This window comes from Protomyctophum parallelum, assembly GCF_964188405.1.
Source record: "Protomyctophum parallelum genome assembly, chromosome: 13".
NCBI classification, from domain to species: domain Eukaryota; kingdom Metazoa; phylum Chordata; class Actinopteri; order Myctophiformes; family Myctophidae; genus Protomyctophum; species Protomyctophum parallelum.
In genome coordinates, this window is record NC_139708.1 from 23,429,223 (window position 1) to 23,449,303 (window position 20,081).

Sequence of the window (20,081 nt, forward strand, 5' to 3'; positions counted from 1 at the left end):
CAAGATTTAGCAGACATTTGACCTAATTTCTCCTTTTATTGTCAATGGCAAATATTGAGACGCGTGTGGGGACATAAGCTGTATATAGGAGGGGCTAGCGCCAAACTTTAAGAAATAGTGAAAATGGCACATGTACAAATATCACAACACGCCACGAGGCAAGCTTGTATAGGCTATTTTCACTATCAAATAGGGCTTAAGTGGTTAATTCATCATGTATTTTTGAAATTTGGGTACAAAAATATATTTTGGGTCTCGGCTGGAAAAGTTTGTTTACCACTTTAAAGAGATGGAAAAGGTTTTGCGGTCCAGACGTCAGGGCCCACACCCTGGCGGACTGGCGGAGTGAGTTTTATCTGTTGAGAATTCCTTCAGCTCGAGGCCACCTCCAGTGCGGACCTGAGTCCCCCATTCCTCAGATAAGACCCAGGCGAAACAGATACGTATGTACTTTACACACTGTTGCAATCGTACAGTCACAGAGAGGACAAACGTTGATGCAAACACAACACAAAAACACACAGAGGTGTACACATAAATACATATTAGCCCCAGGATATAGTATATATATATATAGTATAGTATACGGAAATAGATATCACTTCCATTATATTAATCCTGATATTCCTGTACACACAATTTAGAAATTAACCCCATTTATTTTTTTCCAAGTGCAGTTGTACTTGTTTTCTTTAAGTATATCTTATAGGATTTGTTAGACAATCCTTTCCAGTTGTGTGTTGTCTATGTGTGAGCTGCTGCTATTCTTGGCAGCCATGTGTCTCAATGTATGTCACTCAATGAGTGACATTTACATTATGAGGTGAACTCGCATCTGCTCGGTCCTAAGACTCTAGGCAATGAGCGAAAAAGATCAAACTGACGACCACCAGTGCTTTTCCCAGCCAGTATTTTAACCTTTTTCTGGTTGAGATTGATGCTGGGCTGTCAGTTCAGATAATACTCAGCTTTGAGGATTATGGTGATGTGTGAGCAGCAAGGAACTCACAGTGAGTCATTGCAAATCGTGAACACAGCATACTAATTCCAAGGGAAAAAACAGGTGACCTAACATTAAATAAAGCAAGCAAAGTAAAAATCACGAAGAATGATTTAGCACAATTTTAATAACGCAAAACAAAACGATACACAGCAACACGATATCTGACAAACAACATTTTATTGATGTTAACATGTCATTATAATGTATAGTGTGGTGACCAAAGCTATAGTTTTATTAACATAATATTTACGAGTAAGGTTTCTGCTGAACAGCGTTACAAGTTAATCTACAACTGACAAACAAAGAACATGAAAGTGGAAACAAGAGGGAGGGATGTTATTGTCAGAAACAGGAAGAGAGACAGAGACAGACGGACAGACAGATGGTAGACAAAACAAAGGCACACGTGAAGACAATCACAGTCTATCTTCGGCGAAGACGGAACGATACACAGCTTCAGTCAGTCACTGAAATGAGCGTCAGCTCGGTTAAGTCCACAGGGTTTCCGCTATAGCAGTGAGGGCTTCATGTTTAGTGCTGCGACATCCACCCTTCCTTGAATGTAAAATCAAGGCTTCCTGCCGAGGGTGGGGCAGGGTGGGGACTGGGGATGCTGTAGCCATGGAGACAGCCGCATCCCCCACAGCAGTTTGTCCTAGCACTGTGTTATTTCCATGACACCCGCCTCTCTCCATGTCTCTCTCTGTCTGTACTATCACTTCCAACACGCCAGAGACCGACCCTTGACTGGAGGTCGGGGGTCAAAGGTCACATATTGTGGTTCCCCACACTCCCGTGTCTCGCCTCTGCTATGCACCCATCACCTCTGCTACTTAAGTGGGCATGCCCTGACACTGGATAAGTGTTAAAAAATGATGTTCTGTTATCAGAACAGTGAATAACACAGCACCAGAGAGAGGGGGAGGACTGTGGCAGGTGGATGGAGTGATAGAGGTGAGTTTTACAAAGGGTTTATGCAGACAAAGGTGGCCGTGGCAACAGTGGAATGAGCCATACAATCACAACCGAATGAGAATAAAACGGATCTACTACCAGCTGTGGTTTTGCTAAAAAAAAAGAGAAAGAGAAAGAAAGCGCTGTCATATACACCCATCATACTTGTCCAAAGTCCATTCCTGACTATTGCTTAGTACTTACTCTTTGCTCCTGTAGTTTCCTCCTGATAGTTCACATACCGTACAGTATGTACGGTATGTACAGTAACCACACAACTTCAGCGCCACACAATCACTACGTTCAAGCCAAGGCCTCTTCTTCTCTGGCCACTACTCTTCCAAAACAATGATAAAAATCTGATCTGTCACTCAGAATTAAAAGAGGAAATATGCTACCAGTATACTGTTATTGGAATAGGCCCAAGAGCCAACATAACACACTCAAAGTTTGAGCAATCGCCAGAGATTCTAGGGCCACATTTACACACACAGATTTATTACAACAGAGCATTAATTAAGAATAATGTTGGCGTCAATGACATGGATTGTAGATCATGAAGTGAGAAAAGAAAACAGCCCACGGGTCAACATTATTGTTTAAAAAGGAAAAGGAAAATGTAGGCTAATAAAAATCATTCAAATCTTCAGAGGGTTACAGAAGACAAGATGACAATATGCGTGCCTGGTTGGAAATTAAGGAAGATCTTTGTGTTCAGTTGTCGATTCGTTAATAATCTGAAAAGCAAGGAGATCACAGTTAAAAATAGCAAAGTCCCTGTTGAGTTGCTGTATCAGCTGTGTTGCTGCTCAATGTGTGGATGAAAGTACACAATATGACACACTGCCCTCTAGAGGCAGTGAGAAGGATGTACAGAGGCAGCGAGAAGGATGTGTACAGTGCAACAATAATAATAATAATAATAATAAAACTTTATTTGTATAGCACCTTTCATGACATGAAATGCAGCTCAAAGTGCTTTACAGAACAATGGAGAATAAAAGAAAAGCAAGGCAACGACATTAAAAAAAACAAGCAGTAATGCAAAACAGTGAGGACATGAACAACAAAAAAAATAAAAAATAAAAGATCAATTAAAAGCAATGTTGTAGAAGTGGGTCTTGAGCTGAGCTTTAAAAATGTCTACAGAGGCTGCCTGACGAAGGTACAGTGGGAGCTTGTTCCATGCCGACGGCCCGTAGAAGCAAAAAGCTGCTTCCCTGTATTTTTTAGTTGCCATTTCTTTAGGCAAAGCGAGCAGGCCAGCAGTGGAAGACCTTAGGGGGGCGGTTTGGGACATATTTAGGCAGGCAGTCATGTAGGTAGGAAGGTGCGAGACCATTGAGAGCTTTATAGACAAGTAAAATAATTTTAAAATCAATCCTAAAAACAACCGGAAGCCAGTGCTGTGATGCCAAAACTGGAGTAATATGTTCTCTCATCTTAGTTCTAGTTAAAACTCTGGCTGCTTCATTTTGGACAAGTTGTAATCTGTCAGTTGTTTTCTTAGGCAGTCCTGAAAAAAGTGCATTGCAGTAATCAAGCCGAGAAAAAACAAAAGGCGTGGATTAGCGTTTTTGCATCGTCCAAGGACACATAGGCTCTGATTCGTGCAATATTTCTAAGGTGAAAAAAGGCAATCTTGGTAACATGATTAATGTGTGAATTAAAATTCAATTCAGAATCAATAATAACCCCCAGGTTCTTTACTGTACTGTTACTTTCTACAGTCAGGTTGCCAAGTCTGCTTAATATTGATTCTTTCTGTTCACTAGAACCGATTATGAGAACTTCTGTCTTATCCTCATTTAGCTTGAGAAAGTTCTCACTCATCCAACATTTGATGCTAGACAGACAGGTAAACAGCGGGTCTAAAGCACAGGGATCATCTGGAGCCACAGAAAGATATAGTTGGGTATCATCAGCATAGAAATGAAAATTGACTCCGTGATTGGCAATGAGTTCGCCCAATGGCAGTATGTACAAGGAGAAAAGCAGAGGGCCAAGAATCGAGCCCTGTGGAATACCAGAACTGATGTCGTGTTTGTCTGAGTCAAACTCGGCTAGATTGACAAAGTAACTTCTGTTTGATAGGTAGGAGGAAAACCAGGACAGGGCCGTACCAGACAGGCCTATCCAGTGCTCCAGACGCTGTATTAAAATTGAACGATCAATCGTGTCAAATGCAGCCGTTAGATCTAGAAGTAAGAGAACGGATACATGTTTCTTGTCAGCAGACACCCTAAGATCATTCATTACTTTTACAAGTGCTGTTTCTGTGCTGTGACCTTTCCTAAAGCCAGATTGGAATTTGTTGTGCACATTATTGTTCTGTAGAAACACATCCAATTGATGAAAGATGCATTTTTCTAAAACCTTGCCCAGAAAGGGTAGATTTGAAATGGGTCGATAGTTACCCAAAACAGAGGGATCAAGATTGTGTTTCTTGAGAAGGGGCTTAACTACAGCAGTCTTCAGTGAGTCTGGGAAGACGCCTGATTGTAGAGAGCTGTTTACAATTTTTAGGATATCTCCAATCACACTGTCTAAGACCTCTTTGAGAAAGGTGGTGGGAATTGTATCCAATGAACAGGAGGATGATGTCATCTGTGATATGGTTTAGCGGAGTTCGTCTTCATCAATTGTGCAGAACGATAATAGGCTCCCCCTGGAGAGATCTACCCTGGGACCATTAGCTGCTGTTTGAAGGTTTGCGCTAGCAGCAGCACCATTCTTAATATCAGCTCTAATGTTAAAAATGTTGTTGTCAAAAAAGCATGCAAACTCATTACACTTAGCTTTAGAGGCCGGGAATGACTGCTTGTAGGACTGGGGGGGGGGGGGGGGGATTAAAAGTCGTTCAATGGTAGAGAATAGGACTCTGGCATTTTTCTTGTTCTCATTAATAATGCCAGAGAAATATGCCTGCCTTGCTAGACGCAAGGCTTTGTTATAGGCGACTTGACTTTTTAAGAATCTCTAGGTGGATGGTGAGTTTGTTTTTTCTCCAAGCTCGCTCAGCTCTACGACATTCTTGCTTCGGTGAGCGTGAATGCTCATTTATCCAGGGTGTTACTCTGGTGGTATGTTTCTTTTTTGTTTTCAAAGGAGCCACTATATCAAGAGCTGACTAGTTTAAGATTAAAAATTTGAACCATATCATTCACTGGGGGAGTATCGGGCAGGGGGGGGGGCCCAGGTGACGAGAGAACTCGTCGGCTGCAGAAGAGCTAAAAAAATGCTTTTTTTATGGTATATTCAGTGATGTTTTTCTCTAGATCAGAGACAGTCATATTAAAACACAGCAGATAGTGGTCCGATAGCTCAGGCCTTTCAATAGTCCTTTCCACAGTGATGTTCAGCCCTCTAGAAATCACCAGGTCCAGAGAGCCCTTTTTTTTAAGATTTATTTATTGATAATGCAGATATTTACAACAATGAATTACAGAATCATGATTTATTTTTTATTTTTTAAACAAGACAAGACAAACTTAAAAAAAGAAAAGACAAAAAACAGTAAAAACAATGGTGACATCGTCTGGTAAGGGGGGTTGACTTTATTCCAATGTTTATCAGGTCCACCATGCCCGGGGTGAAAGAGAGGAGATGTATTGGTGAGGGAGTTAGAAATTCTTCCAATCGACTGTCATTGAGGGACCTCTTGGCGGCCTCAGTATCTTGTGGTTTTTTCTCCACCAGGGGACGCTGTGACTTCATGCTCTGAGATTTCTTCTCCACCAGGGGACGCTGTGGCTTCATGCTCTGTGATCTTTTCTCCACCAGGGGACGCTGTGACTTCATGCTCTCGGCGGCCTCAGTATCTTCTCCACCAGGGGACGCTGTGACTTCATGCTCTGTGATTTCTTCTCCACCAGGGGACGCTGTGGCTTCATGCTCTGTGGTTTTTTCTCCACCAGGGGACGCTGTGACTTCATGCTCTGAGATTTCTTCTCCACCAGGGGACGCTGTGGCTTCATGCTCTGTGATCTTTTCTCCACCAGGGGACGCTGTGACTTCATGCTCTGATATTTTTTCTCCACCAGGGGGCGCTGTGACTTCACGCTCTGTGCGTTTTCCTCCTCCAGGGGGCGCTGTGTTTTCTCCCCCAGGAAGCGCTGTGACCCCACGCTCTGTGCGTTTTCCTCCACCAGGGGGCGCTGTGACTACACACTCTGGAGTTTTCTTCCGCCAGGGGGCGCTGTGACTTCACGCTCTGTGAGTTTTTCTCCACCAGGAGGCGCTGTGTCTCCACCAGGGTGAGTTGTGGGTTCACCATCTGTGACATTCCCTGTTTTTGGCTGCTTGGCAACCATTGCCACCATATTATCTGTTTTGGCTAGGGCGCTATCTCTTGATTCTGCTCTGTCCTTGGAATTTATGTTGTGGGGCAACACGTTTCTGGCCAGTTTGGAGAGTTGACAGGGATGATTCATGTTATGAAACATGTTGGTGAAAAATAATTTAACACCCAACTTGTTTAGGTTGCGTGTTGCGTCTACAACAATAAAATTGAATGATTTTTGCCCGGGCGATTCTTCTGTGCATGCCGTTGAGATACAATACAGATCAGTCTGGTCTCAATCTTTGACCCCCGGACCAAAACAAACTGGGGAACCCCCATTTTATTTGACTGTGAAATTTTGAATTGTTGCAATTGAGGCAAAGATTTTGTGAGTTTGTAGATAAGAGATTTAGGCTATAATTTATACAATTGGAGTTGTTGCATTTTGTCTCCCTACGCTTCTATTGAGACATTTAGATTTAGTCCATGTCTGACCTAGACACAGGATCTGATACAAATGTTGACCTGATGGTCTAGATTAAATTAATCCCCTGAGCAAGCAGGCAGGCTCTTTTAGATCAATGGTAAAAATGTCAGGGCTGGAAACCGGGTTTAAATCCAGGGGTAGAAGTTACATAGTGCAGCTATAAGTGGTCAGATTCTTGGCCCGCAAACGCTTTGGGGATTTTCAATTTGGCCTTGATCCACAAAAGTTTGGGAACCACTGGCACTGATTAGAATATAGGCTTGTGTTCTAGGTTCTATTTGTACACATACCTCGCCATCTTGAGTCTCCACAGTTCGCACCACTATGCTCCTCTTCACGTGGGCCACTGGAGGTTCCCGGTGCGCATTTCCGAACGCACCCTTAGTGTCCACACTGGTTTCTGAAGGATGGGCACAGGAGAGAGCTAGGGCCAGAATCATCATCCACTATAATGTCACATGATACGATTTACAGCGATCACAGGTGTATGGAGAGGGTGAACGTTGAAGCTCTCAACATTACAGTTACAGGAAGAGGGAAGAAATGAACATGGAACAAAAATAACTGGAAGATGCAATCAAATCAATATACAAAGTCCAGTCCAGTATTGGGTAATCAACCATAATGCTAAGAAGTAATGATAGTGATACAGTCGTGTTGGCTGTACATAATAGTGGGTGGACAATCAAGTGCATCTCAATGTTGCACTTTTCTGTAGTATTGTTATTTGTATTTTATGTTTAATAGTGTCACTGTCAAACCTTGTGCTTTGTAGTATTGCACGTGTGTAATAAAAACAGCAGGTAATATGATCAGCATCCAAAGCCAACACGATTAATTCAATAAAGTAAAGATTGATCCACCTCTGAACTGCAGATTGGCAAAACTCTGAACTGGAACAGTGATCCTAAAAAAAGAGAAGCAAGTGCGATTACAATTACAGTTTCCAAACAACAGCAATTATCCTAAAGTCATACCAACAATCTAAAATGCCAGCCCTCTTCCACACACACACCTGCCCTCCTCCCCTTCCAGTAGTTTCCGATAGGTGGCAATCTCAATATCCAGGGCCAGTTTGACATTGAGGAGATCCTGGTACTCCTGCAGGTGTCTGGCCATCTCCTCCTTCAGAGAATGCATGTCCTCTTCCAAACGACTCACTGAATCCTGGTAACCATTTGCCTCCACGGCAAAACGGTCCTCCATGTCACGCAGCTGGCGTTCCAGGGACTCGTTCTGCATGGTGATCGACAAGAGAGTTGTGAGGCGATAATACACATTAATTAATAGTGGTTAATTAATGTAGATATTCACAGTGATCTTCATCTTAAAATACTGTACTGTGAGAGGGAGGATGACTGATTTAAGCAGTCACACCTGGCCTGAGTCAAACTAGAACTGGACTCAGAGCTGGGTGTGGCTGCGCACCTGTTGTGCATGGACTTGATCAAGGCACAACAGGTTAAATCAGTCATCTCCACAAACACTCAGGAGATAGCCTCTGTCCGGACAGTGGAGAAATCGCCTCTCCGGTGTAATGTGATATTATTGTGTATAATTCCCTGCACATGAAGGAATAAATCTACAAATTTAAGGAAGCTGTCCTGTGTTGTGTCCTTCCTTGTCCTGGGTAGTGACTAGTCTGTCACATGTACAGTACATACTCCAATTCCTCAATATACTACCTACCTACCAGTGAGGAGCCCCCAATGGGAAGACATAGCACCACCGTCTTACTCCTCTCACCAAACCACTCCCTGCTGACAGGTGCCGACTCAAACCGTCCGCAGGAGTATATGTGCAGTGACAAATATCACCCTTCCCTCCCTCGAACGCGGGCCAATTGTGTTTGTATACTGTAGAATAGATAGACCCTTGTGGTGGATTCAAACCAGTCTGCAGTGGTGGGCAGGTATTTTACCACTGCGCCACCTGAGCACACCTGTCGCTTAATCATTAGAACATAAAATTAACTCTTGATTGGTTGACTCACCGTCCCGCGGAGAGCCTCCAGGTCACAGGTCATCACTTGGATCTGCCTGCGATAGTCATTGGCCTCCTGCTTTGCCTGTCGCAAGGCCTCTCCATTGCGATTGGCTGCATCCGTCAGGTCAGCAAACTGTGTTGAAAGATGAACATTATGCCCTGTGCATCGTTGCACTTGCATCGGTGTATAATAGATGCTAGTTGTTGTTTTTGTGGTGTTATTGATTTTATCTTTTGTGTATACTGTGTAGGCTGGAAGACCTCCCACGGGGCAGCTGCACCTAAACCTAACCTTAACCCATGTCTAACCAATGACTAGTCTAAGTATGCACCCCATGTAGGCTATCTTTCATGAATTTCTTCATGAAAAAGAATCTCTCCTGTCTGTCAGTGTCTCTAGTCTCTTGCTTTAGACTGAGTGTCACAGTGTCACATCTGTCCTGTGCTTCTCTCCCACTTTCAGCAAATCTGTCTAAAAGTGTGGAAAGGGGGTGTGGACTGCCCACTCTCCAACAAAACAAAAACCATGAACTCTGCCTAAAGTTCCTAAACCAAGATATCTCGGTTATACGCAACCCTGTTCCTGAGATATTACAGATTATGACAGACACAGATACACACACAGGACTGATGATTACATTAGCTGAATAAAGAATGATGCAAATGTGAATGTGCTGACCTTGGATTTGTACCAGTCCTCTGTCTCCTGCATGTTGGAGTTGGCCATGACCTCATACTGAACCCTGATGTCTCTGAGAGCAGTGGTCAGGTCTGGCTTGGACACATCCAGATCCACATGGACCTGTTGAGCCTGCAGCTGCTCCGCGGCATCACGCAGCTCCTGCACACAGTGGCAGGAAGCAAGGAAGTTAGGAAAAGGAATAATATTTAACTAATTTAATCATAAAAATAAATATTCATTTATCTAATTTATTGATTCAAGTGTAGTAAGTGCTAGTAGTAAAGTTAAGTTAAGTGGCCTTTTGGAAACACTGGTGCCCACTCCCAAATCTCCTGCATGTTTCCATACAGCGTCCAAGTTAAGTGTGGGGTAAAGGAACGGTGGGCGGTAATGGTGGTGGGCTGATGGTTGGTGGGATGGTGGTCATGGTAGGTGGAGTGGTTGTGGATAGTGGTGGCTGGTGGGTGGAATTGGTGGTGGCTGATGGTAGGTGGATTGGTGGTGTTGGTGCTAGTGGTGCAGTTGGTGGGAGGTGGCCACGCTCAGTTAGTTGGTGATGGTGATGGTGGGTAGAGTTGGGAGGTGGTGGTGTAGTGGGTGATGGTGTTGCTGTTTCACCTCGTCATGAATCTTCTTCAGGAAATTGATTTCATCCTGCAGGGCCTCAATCTTCCTCTCCAGCTGCACACGGTTTAGAGATGCCTCGTCTACATCCTATGATGAGCGGTCAAACAGAATGTTTAAATAAATAGATATCACGCTGTGACAGAAGGTGACAGATACCTTAATACTTGAACTGGGAAGTGTGTGTGTGTTCAGGTAGGACTTTGATCTAGTCACAGGAATTACAGTGCACAGGGCGATGTTGCGCGGTTAAGGAGCACACCATACACATACACCACCACTATTATCAAATAAAGGCAGAAACTGCAAAAAAATAATAATACTGTAAACTGTACATAAAACGAGGAACTACAGTACAGTACCTGTCTAAAGATATTCATGTTGTTCTCCGCATCCTGGCGAAGACCGATCTCATCCTGCAATCTGGGCATCACACGAACACAACAAAATCAGTTGGAAACACTGACGAAGCATATATCAAAACATACTGCAAACGACACATCAAACAACTCCCCAGTATAGTTTACAGTTACATCAAGTTCAACAGCAAGTTTGTTTGAACAGTATTACTTAATACAATAGGGTTATGCTGTAGCATAGATACTGTAAAAACACAGCTTTGGGAATTGGGAGTTTTGTTGGCTAGTTTCTAATGATAGATGCACTACTGTTCCTCGATGCTACAGTAGCAGAGGTGTGCACACACACACACACACACACACACACACGCGCACGTACACGCACGCACGCACACGTACACATAAACACACACACACACACACACACACACACACACACACACACACACACACACACACACATGCACGCGCACGTACACGCACGCACGCACACATACACATAAACACACACACACACACACACACACACACACACACACACACACACACACACACACACACACACGGAAACAGACGCATGCACAAGCTCACAGTCGCAGACCAAAGGCAACATCTGTATGTGTTCATGCACTGTTAGCCAAATGGCCCACAGAGAAGAACAAAACCATACAGGGACCTCTCTGACCATTACTATTCACTCACTCCTTCCGTCAAAGAGCGGCAGCTGTGAGGTCATCAGAGGGAGCTTGTCTCTGAAACTGAGCATGCTGAATTTTAGAGATGATTTGATCAGATTCCAGAAGATATCCAATTATGAAATGAACACCTGGTATGAATGCAATAGTCTGAGTTAATTACTTCAGCCAACTACCTTAACAAGGATAATTCACTTTCAAACATGTTTTTACGCAGGCTTTTGTGAGCATATTTGATATAAATGTTATCATTGTGAAAATAAAGGTAATAGGTCTGCACACACCAAGACTGCGTTTTTATTTTTTATTATTGCATGATGGAATGACAGACGATTCTGCTATCCAGCCTTCATCAGCGTGTAGAGTTTCTGAATGTCAGTCCCTTTAAGGGAATGACATTCAGGGACTGACATTCAGAAACTCTCCACACTGATGAAGGCTGGATAGCCGAAACGTCTGTCATTCATGCAAAAAAAACAAAAAAATAACACAGTCTTGGTGTGTGCGACTCATGTACCTTTATTTTTACAATGTGATTTGAACAAGTAACGCACCATAAGTCAGTGCGCGGTGGTCACAAGAAAAAGGTATCTATATTAATTTATCAGACAACCTTAAGTTCCCATATGAACTCATTGTAACTTCAAAACTTCAACCTCCAGTCCATTTGTCACAGCCCTGGCCACAGTCTGTGCCACACCCACTCATCCACTGCCCTGATGACGTCCTGGACCCACCTGTGTGTCTCACCTCACCTGCTCCCTAATTAACCTAGTCTATATATAGCCCTTGATGCTCTCATGTGTTTGTTGTATTATAAGTTTGCTCTGCCTTGACTAAGTTTATTCCTGCCTTGAAATGGTGTACCTTATTTTCTAATTAAATACTTTAAGTTATTCCTGTGTTCTGCATTTTTGGATCCTTACCTGGATAGAAGCCTGACAGTATAATACAACCAAAAAGATGGATCCAGCGGAACTCGCCCAGCTTCGAGCTGCTGTCACTTCACAAGGACAACTTTTGGGCCAGCACGAAGCTATTCTGGTTCAGATGAATGACCGACTCGCTCAGCTGGTCACCGCCGTTCAGACGCTCACCGTTGCGCTTCCCCCCCCCGTCGCTCCAGGGGGGGTCCAGGCAGCCGATGGCCAGGCTGCCGCCGGGGGTCCCCAGCCCCCCGTTATCACTCCCAGGGAACCAAACGTTCAGCACCCTGAGAGGTACAGTGGAGATTCCGGCTCCTGCCGCGGGTTCTTATCCCAATGTTCCCTGGTGTTTGCTCTCCAGCCTTCCGCCTTTACCACTGATGGTTCCAGGGTGGCTTACATAATGACTTTATTATCGGGCCGAGCGCTCGCCTGGGCGAATGCGCTGCTAGAGAGACAATCACCATTGTGTCATGACTTTGATCAGTTTATTCAGGAAATAAGGAGAGTTTTTGATTGCCCTGTGAGAGGCAGAGACGCGGCTACGCGTCTGCTGTATCTCCGACAAGGACGCAGCAGTGTAGCTAACTATTCCATCGACTTTCGCGTCTTGGCTGTAGAGAGTGAGTGGACCGAGGCGGCATTAATTCCTACTTTTCTGCACGGCCTCTCGGATGAAGTTAAAGATGAGCTTGTTTCCCGTGAGATGAGTGAGGGGCTAGATTCGCTCATTACACTCGCCACCCAGGTTGACAATCGCATCCGCGAGCATAGAAGAGCCAGACAGCAGACCAAAGCGCCAGCCCCAGCCGAACGTCCCCGAGGTGGGCCGAATGCTTCCGACTATTCCCGAATGGTTCCGACGTTCCCTGAGACAGCCGAGTCTCCTCCCCCTGAGGAATCTATGCAACTAGGGCGCACCAAGCTGTCAATCAAAGAGAGAGAGAGAAGGATAGCCGAGAGACTGTGCATGTATTGTGGCAAGCCTGGCCATTTCCGGATTTCATGCCCAGAGAGAGAGGGAAAAGAGGAGGCTCAGCAGCAATTGGGGAATTCCTGGTGAGCCATATTGTTTCTTCCTCCCCATCATCTTCTTGCTTTAAAATCCCTGCCGTTTTGTCCTGGGAGAGCCAAAGGCAGCATGTCACAGCGCTTATTGACTCTGGGGCAGCAGGATGTTTTTTGGACATTTCCTTTGCCCGCCGTCTGAAGATCCCTTATTTTAAATTAAATCACCCCCAGAGAATTACTGCATTGGATGGGCGCCCACTTGGGAGGGGCGTGGTCAATTACCTCACTGAACCACTAGGCCTACGCTTGTCTGGCAACCACTGTGAGCACATTCAGCTTCACCTGATTGATTCTCCTGAATTGTCTCTCATTCTGGGACATCCTTGGCTTGTGCACCACAACCCCCACATAGACTGGCCATCCGGGACCATATTAGAGTGGGGCCGTTCCTGTCACTCCCAGTGTCTACGCTCTGCCTCTGGGGCTCCTAGGTCCCCTGGCCCTGGCCCCGCCTCTGACTCCGCCCCTGAGGGCCCTGAACCCCCGGCACCCGCCAATGTTCCGCCAGAGTACTCTGACCTCAGTCTGGTCTTCTCCAAGCAACGTGTGACGTCCACCTTGCCTCCTCATAGGCCCTATGACTGTGGCATTGACTTGCTGCCGGGGACGTCTCCACCCCGTGGGAGGCTCTATTCACTCTCCGGTCCAGAGGTGGCTGCCATGGAGAGCTACATTGACGAGGCCCTCTCTGCAGGGTTCATCAGACCGTCCACTTCTCCAGCAGGCGCTGGCTTCTTCTTCGTCGGGAAGAAAGATGGCGGCTTGAGGCCCTGCATTGACTACAGAGGTCTCAACAGTATTACGGTGAGAAACCGTTACCCCTTACCTCTTATGTCATCCTCTTTTGATTGTTTGCGGGGGGCTACGATATACTCTAAGCTTGACCTCAGGAACGCTTACAATCTCATACGCATAAGAGAGGGGGATGAATGGAAGACGGCTTTCAACACTCCTAATGGCCATTATGAGTATTTGGTCATGCCGTTCGGCCTCACTAATGCCCCTGCCGTCTTCCAGGCGCTTGTGAATGATGTTCTGAGGGACATGTTGAATCGTTTTGTCTTCGTTTATCTTGACGACATCTTGATTTTCTCCAGAACGCTCGAAGAACATGTCCAACATGTCCAGCTGGTCCTGGGCCGCCTCCTGGAGAACCAGCTCTACGTCAAGGCGGAGAAGTGCGACTTCCATGTGTCCACCATTGCCTTCCTAGGCTACATCATCACCACTAATGGTGTTACCATGGACCCGGCCAAAGTCAACGCGGTGGCTGACTGGCCCCGCCCCTCCACCCCTAAACAACTGCAGAGGTTCCTGGGCTTCGCAAACTTCTACAGATGTTTTATCCGGGACTACAGCAAGGTGACGTCGCCACTCCACGCTCTCACTTCCTGTTCGGTCAACCGTTTCCGCTGGACCCCCGAAGCGGACCGGGCCTTCAGGGAGCTTAAGCGGCGCTTCTCTTCCGCCCCGATTCTGACCCACCCGGACCCTTCGTTACCTTTTGTGGTAGAGGTTGACGCGTCTGATGTCGGCATTGGCGCAGTGCTCTCCCAGGCTTCCCCCAAGGATAAGAAGCTCCATCCTTGTGCCTTTTTCTCTAAGAAGCTCGACTCGGCGGAGCGCAACTATGACATTGGCAACCGGGAGCTGTTGGCAGTCAAGGTGGCGTTAGAGGAATGGCGACACTGGTTAGAGGGGGCGGAGCATCCTTTTGTGATCTGGACTGACCACAAGAATTTGGCATATATCCAGTCGGCCAAGAGACTCAATTCCAGACAGGCCCGGTGGGCTCTGTTTTTTGACCGTTTCCGCTTCACCCTTTCCTACCGTCCGGGGTCCAAGAATCTGAAGCCAGACGCGCTCTCCCGCCAGTTTGACCCCTCGGAGAAGGACCCAGACCCAGGCCCCATTATCCCTGGTGCCCTTGTCATAGCACCCGTGACATGGGGTATAGAGACCATTGTTAGACAGGCTCTTCAGCAGGATCCTGACCCGGGCGGTGGCCCACCTTCCTGCCTGTTCGTGCCTGGCACCGCTCGCTCCGAGGTCCTCCAGTGGGCCCACTCTTCCAACCTTGCCTGCCACCCCGGCGTTCGACGCACCCTGGCTCTCCTTCGGCAACGCTTCTGGTGGCCGTCCGTGGAGGCTGACACTCGCTCTTTTGTCCGGGCGTGCCCGGTCTGTGCTCGTAACAAGACCCCCAACCTGAGACCTTCTGGGCTACTCCGACCCCTGCCGGTACCACACCGCCCCTGGTCCCATATCTCGATTGACTTTGTCACAGGACTCCCCCCCTCTGAAGGGAAGACTGTCGTCCTAACTATTGTGGACCGGTTCTCGAAGATGGTCCACTTTGTCCCGGCGCCTAAACTCCCCTCTGCCAAGGAGACGGCCCAGCTCATGATCGACCATGTCTTCCGGTTACATGGCCTGCCTCTGGATGTGGTTAGTGACAGGGGTCCCCAGTTCTCCTCCAGATTTTGGAGGGCGTTTTGTTCTCTGTTGGGGGCTTCCGCCAGCCTCTCATCGGGCTTCCATCCCCAGTCTAATGGCCAGACGGAGCGTGTGAATCAGGACCTGGAGGTCACGCTCCGCTGTCTGGTGTCGGATAACCCCTCCGCTTGGTGTAGCCAGCTCGCATGGGTGGAGTACTCCCACAACTCTCTTCCCAGCTCCTCTACGGGCCTGTCCCCGTTTGAGTGTGCGCTGGGCTATCAACCTCCGCTGTTTCCGGAGCAGGAGAGAGAAGTAGAGGTCCCTTCTGTTCAAGACTTTATCCGTCGGTGCCGACGCACCTGGAAGAAGGCCCGGACCGCTCTCTTACGTACAGCTACGAGGAACCGGAAACAGGCTGACCAGCACAGAAGGCCTGCCCCTGACTATCAACTAGGACAGGAAGTTTGGCTTTCTACCCGAGACCTGCCCTTGCGGGTCGAATCCCGGAAACTGTCCCCGCGCTACATTGGTCCGTTCAAGATCATACGCATCATCAACCCAGTGGCTGTTCGGCTCAAGCTTCCCAAGACCCTCCGGGTGCACCCCACCTTCCATGTCTCTCAGCTCAAGCCGGTGTCTTCCTCCCCGCTGGTGCCTCCTGCTAAGCCCCCCCCTCCCCCTCGCCTTCTGGACGGCCATCCCACCTACACTGTCCGGCGCCTATTGAAGATGCGCCGCTGGGGCAGGGGTCGTCAATACCTCGTGGACTGGGAGGGATATGGTCCAGAGGAACGCTGCTGGGTCTCGGCCCGGAACATCCTCGACCCCTCTCTGATCGCCGACTTCAACCGTCGGGCTCCTGGGGCAGCTAAGGGGACGTCAGGAGCCGTCCCTAGGAGGGGGGGTCCTGTCACAGCCCTGGCCACAGTCTGTGCCACACCCACTCATCCACTGCCCTGATGACGTCCTGGACCCACCTGTGTGTCTCACCTCACCTGCTCCCTAATTAACCTAGTCTATATATAGCCCTTGATGCTCTCATGTGTTTGTTGTATTATAAGTTTGCTCTGCCTTGACTAAGTTTATTCCTGCCTTGAAATGGTGTACCTTATTTTCTAATTAAATACTTTAAGTTATTCCTGTGTTCTGCATTTTTGGATCCTTACCTGGATAGAAGCCTGACACCATTTTAACCACTTAATTGAAAACACCCATCCTTGATTCAGATGGCTGATATTGGCCTTGTTATATGTGATGTGAGGAGGCATTGTTTATTCAATGACTTTCAAAATTGAATTTTAGTTGATTTATTTAGCCTATTTTATCATTTCCCAAAAAATTATAAAAGAAAATGAAAAGCACACGGCCCCTGGCCTCACATATTTGGACAATATCAGTCAAGGACGGTTGTTTTTGATAATATATCACGGTTAAATGGTGTTACAATGGGTTTGTATAGGAATGGGGCGTGTCTGATAAAAAAAAGAATATCAAAACATGTTTGGAAGTGAAATATCCCTTTATAACCCCCTAGACTCCAGGCTCGTATAGAGTTTTTCCTGTCTACACACACACCACATCTCTTCGTGAAAAAACAGGTGATCTTACATGCAAGCTCACAACACATCACATTTCAACGTGTTGTGAGCTTGTAGATTGATTTATTTCTTTTAATTTTTTGACAAAATGTTCCCCTCAGAATATGGATGCTGATTAAAGGTATAACAAGAGAACATCTGCCTTGCTCACAGCTGTCTTTGTGAAGAGCTCTATTGTGTTTCCTTCATCCGTGGCTACTGGTGACTGCTGGATGAAGTTTTATATGAAGAGGAATCCTTTACCGAAGCCCCACCAGATGACACCGGTGCAAATGCCATCAAACCAGAAATGCACAATATATGCATAAGTAGACGTTTTGTTTCATTATTTAGAATTGACTAAGTAGTAGTTTATTTTACTGCTGATTTAATGTTCATCTAAACCACCTCACCTCAACTCTGTCTATGACAGATACAAATAAAAACTAATGACAATTATGTAGACAAAACTGAAAATAAAAATATATTAAAGCTGTTTTCTGAGCATTTGTGAGAAATAAGATATTATGAAACATGATATCCTGCTCCATTGTTCCACTGTACCTCTGCTTGAGTGTGGCCACGTCTCCCGCCAGGTTATCCCTCTCTATTTCTACGCGGGTTCTCCCCGTGCCGAGTCCGTCCACTTGCCTACGCAGGTCCCTCAGCTCCTCCTGGTAGATATCTCCCAGGCGACTGGGCTCCTTTCCTCTCAGCTGGTTCAGCTCGACCGACAGCACTTTGTTCTGCTGCTCCAGGAAGCGCACCTTCTCGATGTAGCTGGCGAAGCGGTCGTTGAGGCCCATCATCTCCACCTTCTCGTTGGTGCGGGTCTCCTTGTACTGGGCCTTCAGCAGCGAGTCGGCCGAGAAGTCTAGCCGGTCCCCGGGGCTGCCCAGGAGCAGGGCCCCGCTGGCCGAGCCCATGGAAATCCTGGTCACCGGGGTGGAGTGGGTGAGGTGTCGACTGGGGCTGCCATGCCAGGACAGGCGGGCGAGTCGGCCACCTGAGACTGTGCTGCTGGAGCCCGGGAGCCCGAAACGCCTCCTGTAAGATGACTGGACTCTCTGAGTCTCCATGATGAGGAATAGAGCTTGGTCAGGGGACAAACAGTGCTTTTATAGAGATGCTGCCCCCCCCCCCCCCCCCCCCACACACACACGAGTCCCAAGCAGAGAGGACACAGGGTGGGGCAACAGGGGAGGGAAAGTGGCAGTCAGTGAAACAAAAAAGCTAGAGAGCGGAGGGGTGGTTTATATGACACTCAAAACATAGTGTGCCAGGGATTGTTTGTGCTCGTCCACTCAACTACAAATGTCTTTCGGTATTTCTTTTTTCTCCACCCTCTTTGCTGCTCTCTTCTCCGTCTCTCTCAATTGAACGAATAGGAATTTGTGTGACAGAGCTTGGCCAGCAATTCAACATTACCACACATGCTGCTCCCTACAAAAACAGATCGAGAGTGGTTGAACTCTTTTGTTCAACCACTCTCGATGGAATGAAATTAAGTTCCTTACCCTCCTCGAACATGACAACAGTTGTGATTGAGAAAAGCTGACAGATGAAGCAGATTAATTGATACTATGGAAAGAGTAAATGTAGAGTGTGTCGCTGTGTGGCATGAAATCATTGCATAATTATGACCAAAACATCAACATGCATTGTGTTGTCTAAATCTGATTCATTCTCACTTCAGCTGTGAGTTAAAGGTCCCTGTAAATTACTCTAGGTCAAGACTCAAGAGTGGGCAAAGTTTTATGTAAAACGACATCTGTTCCCAAATTACGCCTATGTAACACTGAATGGAGTTACGGCTTTCAGTGCAAGTGGGAAAGATGCTTAAGCCTATAGGATTTAGTGGAATTACGCTGTGCGGCCCAATGCCACAATTGTGGGGAGGTACAATCTAGGGGGAGCAACTTGGCTCCTGTTGCCCTTCTGTCTTGCTTCTCATTTTGAGGCATAATAACTGTGCATAGCAGGGAAGAAATAGGAAACAGAAATGGAGTAGTAGGCTATACTCAAAATTCTGTTCGTTTAGGGTGTGAAAATTTACCCAAGTCAAACTAGGCAAATTGTAGTGGTTGGTTGTATGCCAAACTGATATAGTATTTGGAAGTGGTTCCCCCAGGGGGGTCCCCAGACTTCTAAAGTTACAAATATGATTATTTTTGGGGGTCGTGGCCTGAAAGGTTTGGGAACCCTCTGTATAGTATAGTGAAGACTTAACCTTTAATCTGTCAACAGATTCCAGAACGAAAAGAGGGCGCTGTTTTCCCTAAAAATAAATGACAGACAGACGGGCTCACAAACAACAGACAGACAGGCTGTTACAAATCCAATTTCCCTCTATCACCATGACAACCTTAGGGACCAATGCCAACAACACTAAAGTGAAGAAAATAAATGTGATTTTCTTCTTTCAAAAATCTGCTCCTAAAAAGAAAAAAACTGAGATTAGCAAAGCTGTGCAAGTTCAATTAGGAACTTCATAAACCTGATTCTGCTCAATTAGCCCATCATGATGTCTCTTATCTCTCTCTCTAAAATAAACAATTATTTATTGTATGTAAACCTGCCAATACGTACCCCACTCCGCCTCACTCCAACATCAGCATCCAGGCCAAGTGATATTTTTTGGTTAAAACAAGTTTGTTGTTAAAAAGTTAAATCACTATATTCTGATAGTAATCATTGCTATAGAGTGTTTGTTCAATAACAGGGGTCTCTCCAGCTCTTTAATAGACAGAAACAAATATTTCCGGTACAGTAGGTGATACATTTTCAGCCAATCAGGAGAAAGTAGCCATTTATCAGTTAAAGTTTTATGTGTTCCAGTTCCAATTATATCTGCTAATTTCTTTGTGTCGTCGTCACTTACAATTTAATTTGTTTAATCTGTATACTGACTGAGCTGGGGAGACATGGAGACTCCTGTTACTGAACAAACACTCTAGTCTATAGCAATGAGTACTATCACACTATAGAGCTATTTA

At 46.2% G+C, this 20,081-nt stretch overlaps 1 protein-coding gene across 1 annotated transcript; it reads right to left on the reverse strand.

The window, feature by feature from the left end:
- Positions 1–1,219: 1,219 nt before the first annotated feature.
- On the reverse strand, positions 1,220–18,445 carry gfap (glial fibrillary acidic protein). Its single transcript, XM_083780567.1, has 9 exons — positions 17,650–18,445; positions 10,381–10,441; positions 10,013–10,108; positions 9,392–9,553; positions 8,720–8,845; positions 7,742–7,962; positions 7,590–7,633; positions 7,017–7,126; positions 1,220–2,694 (listed from the first exon to the last, which is right to left on the reverse strand). Exons 1-9 carry the CDS (start codon positions 18,162–18,164, stop codon positions 2,653–2,655), a joined length of 1,377 nt encoding a protein of 458 aa, XP_083636693.1. The 5' UTR covers positions 18,165–18,445; the 3' UTR covers positions 1,220–2,652.
- Positions 18,446–20,081: the final 1,636 nt, after the last annotated feature.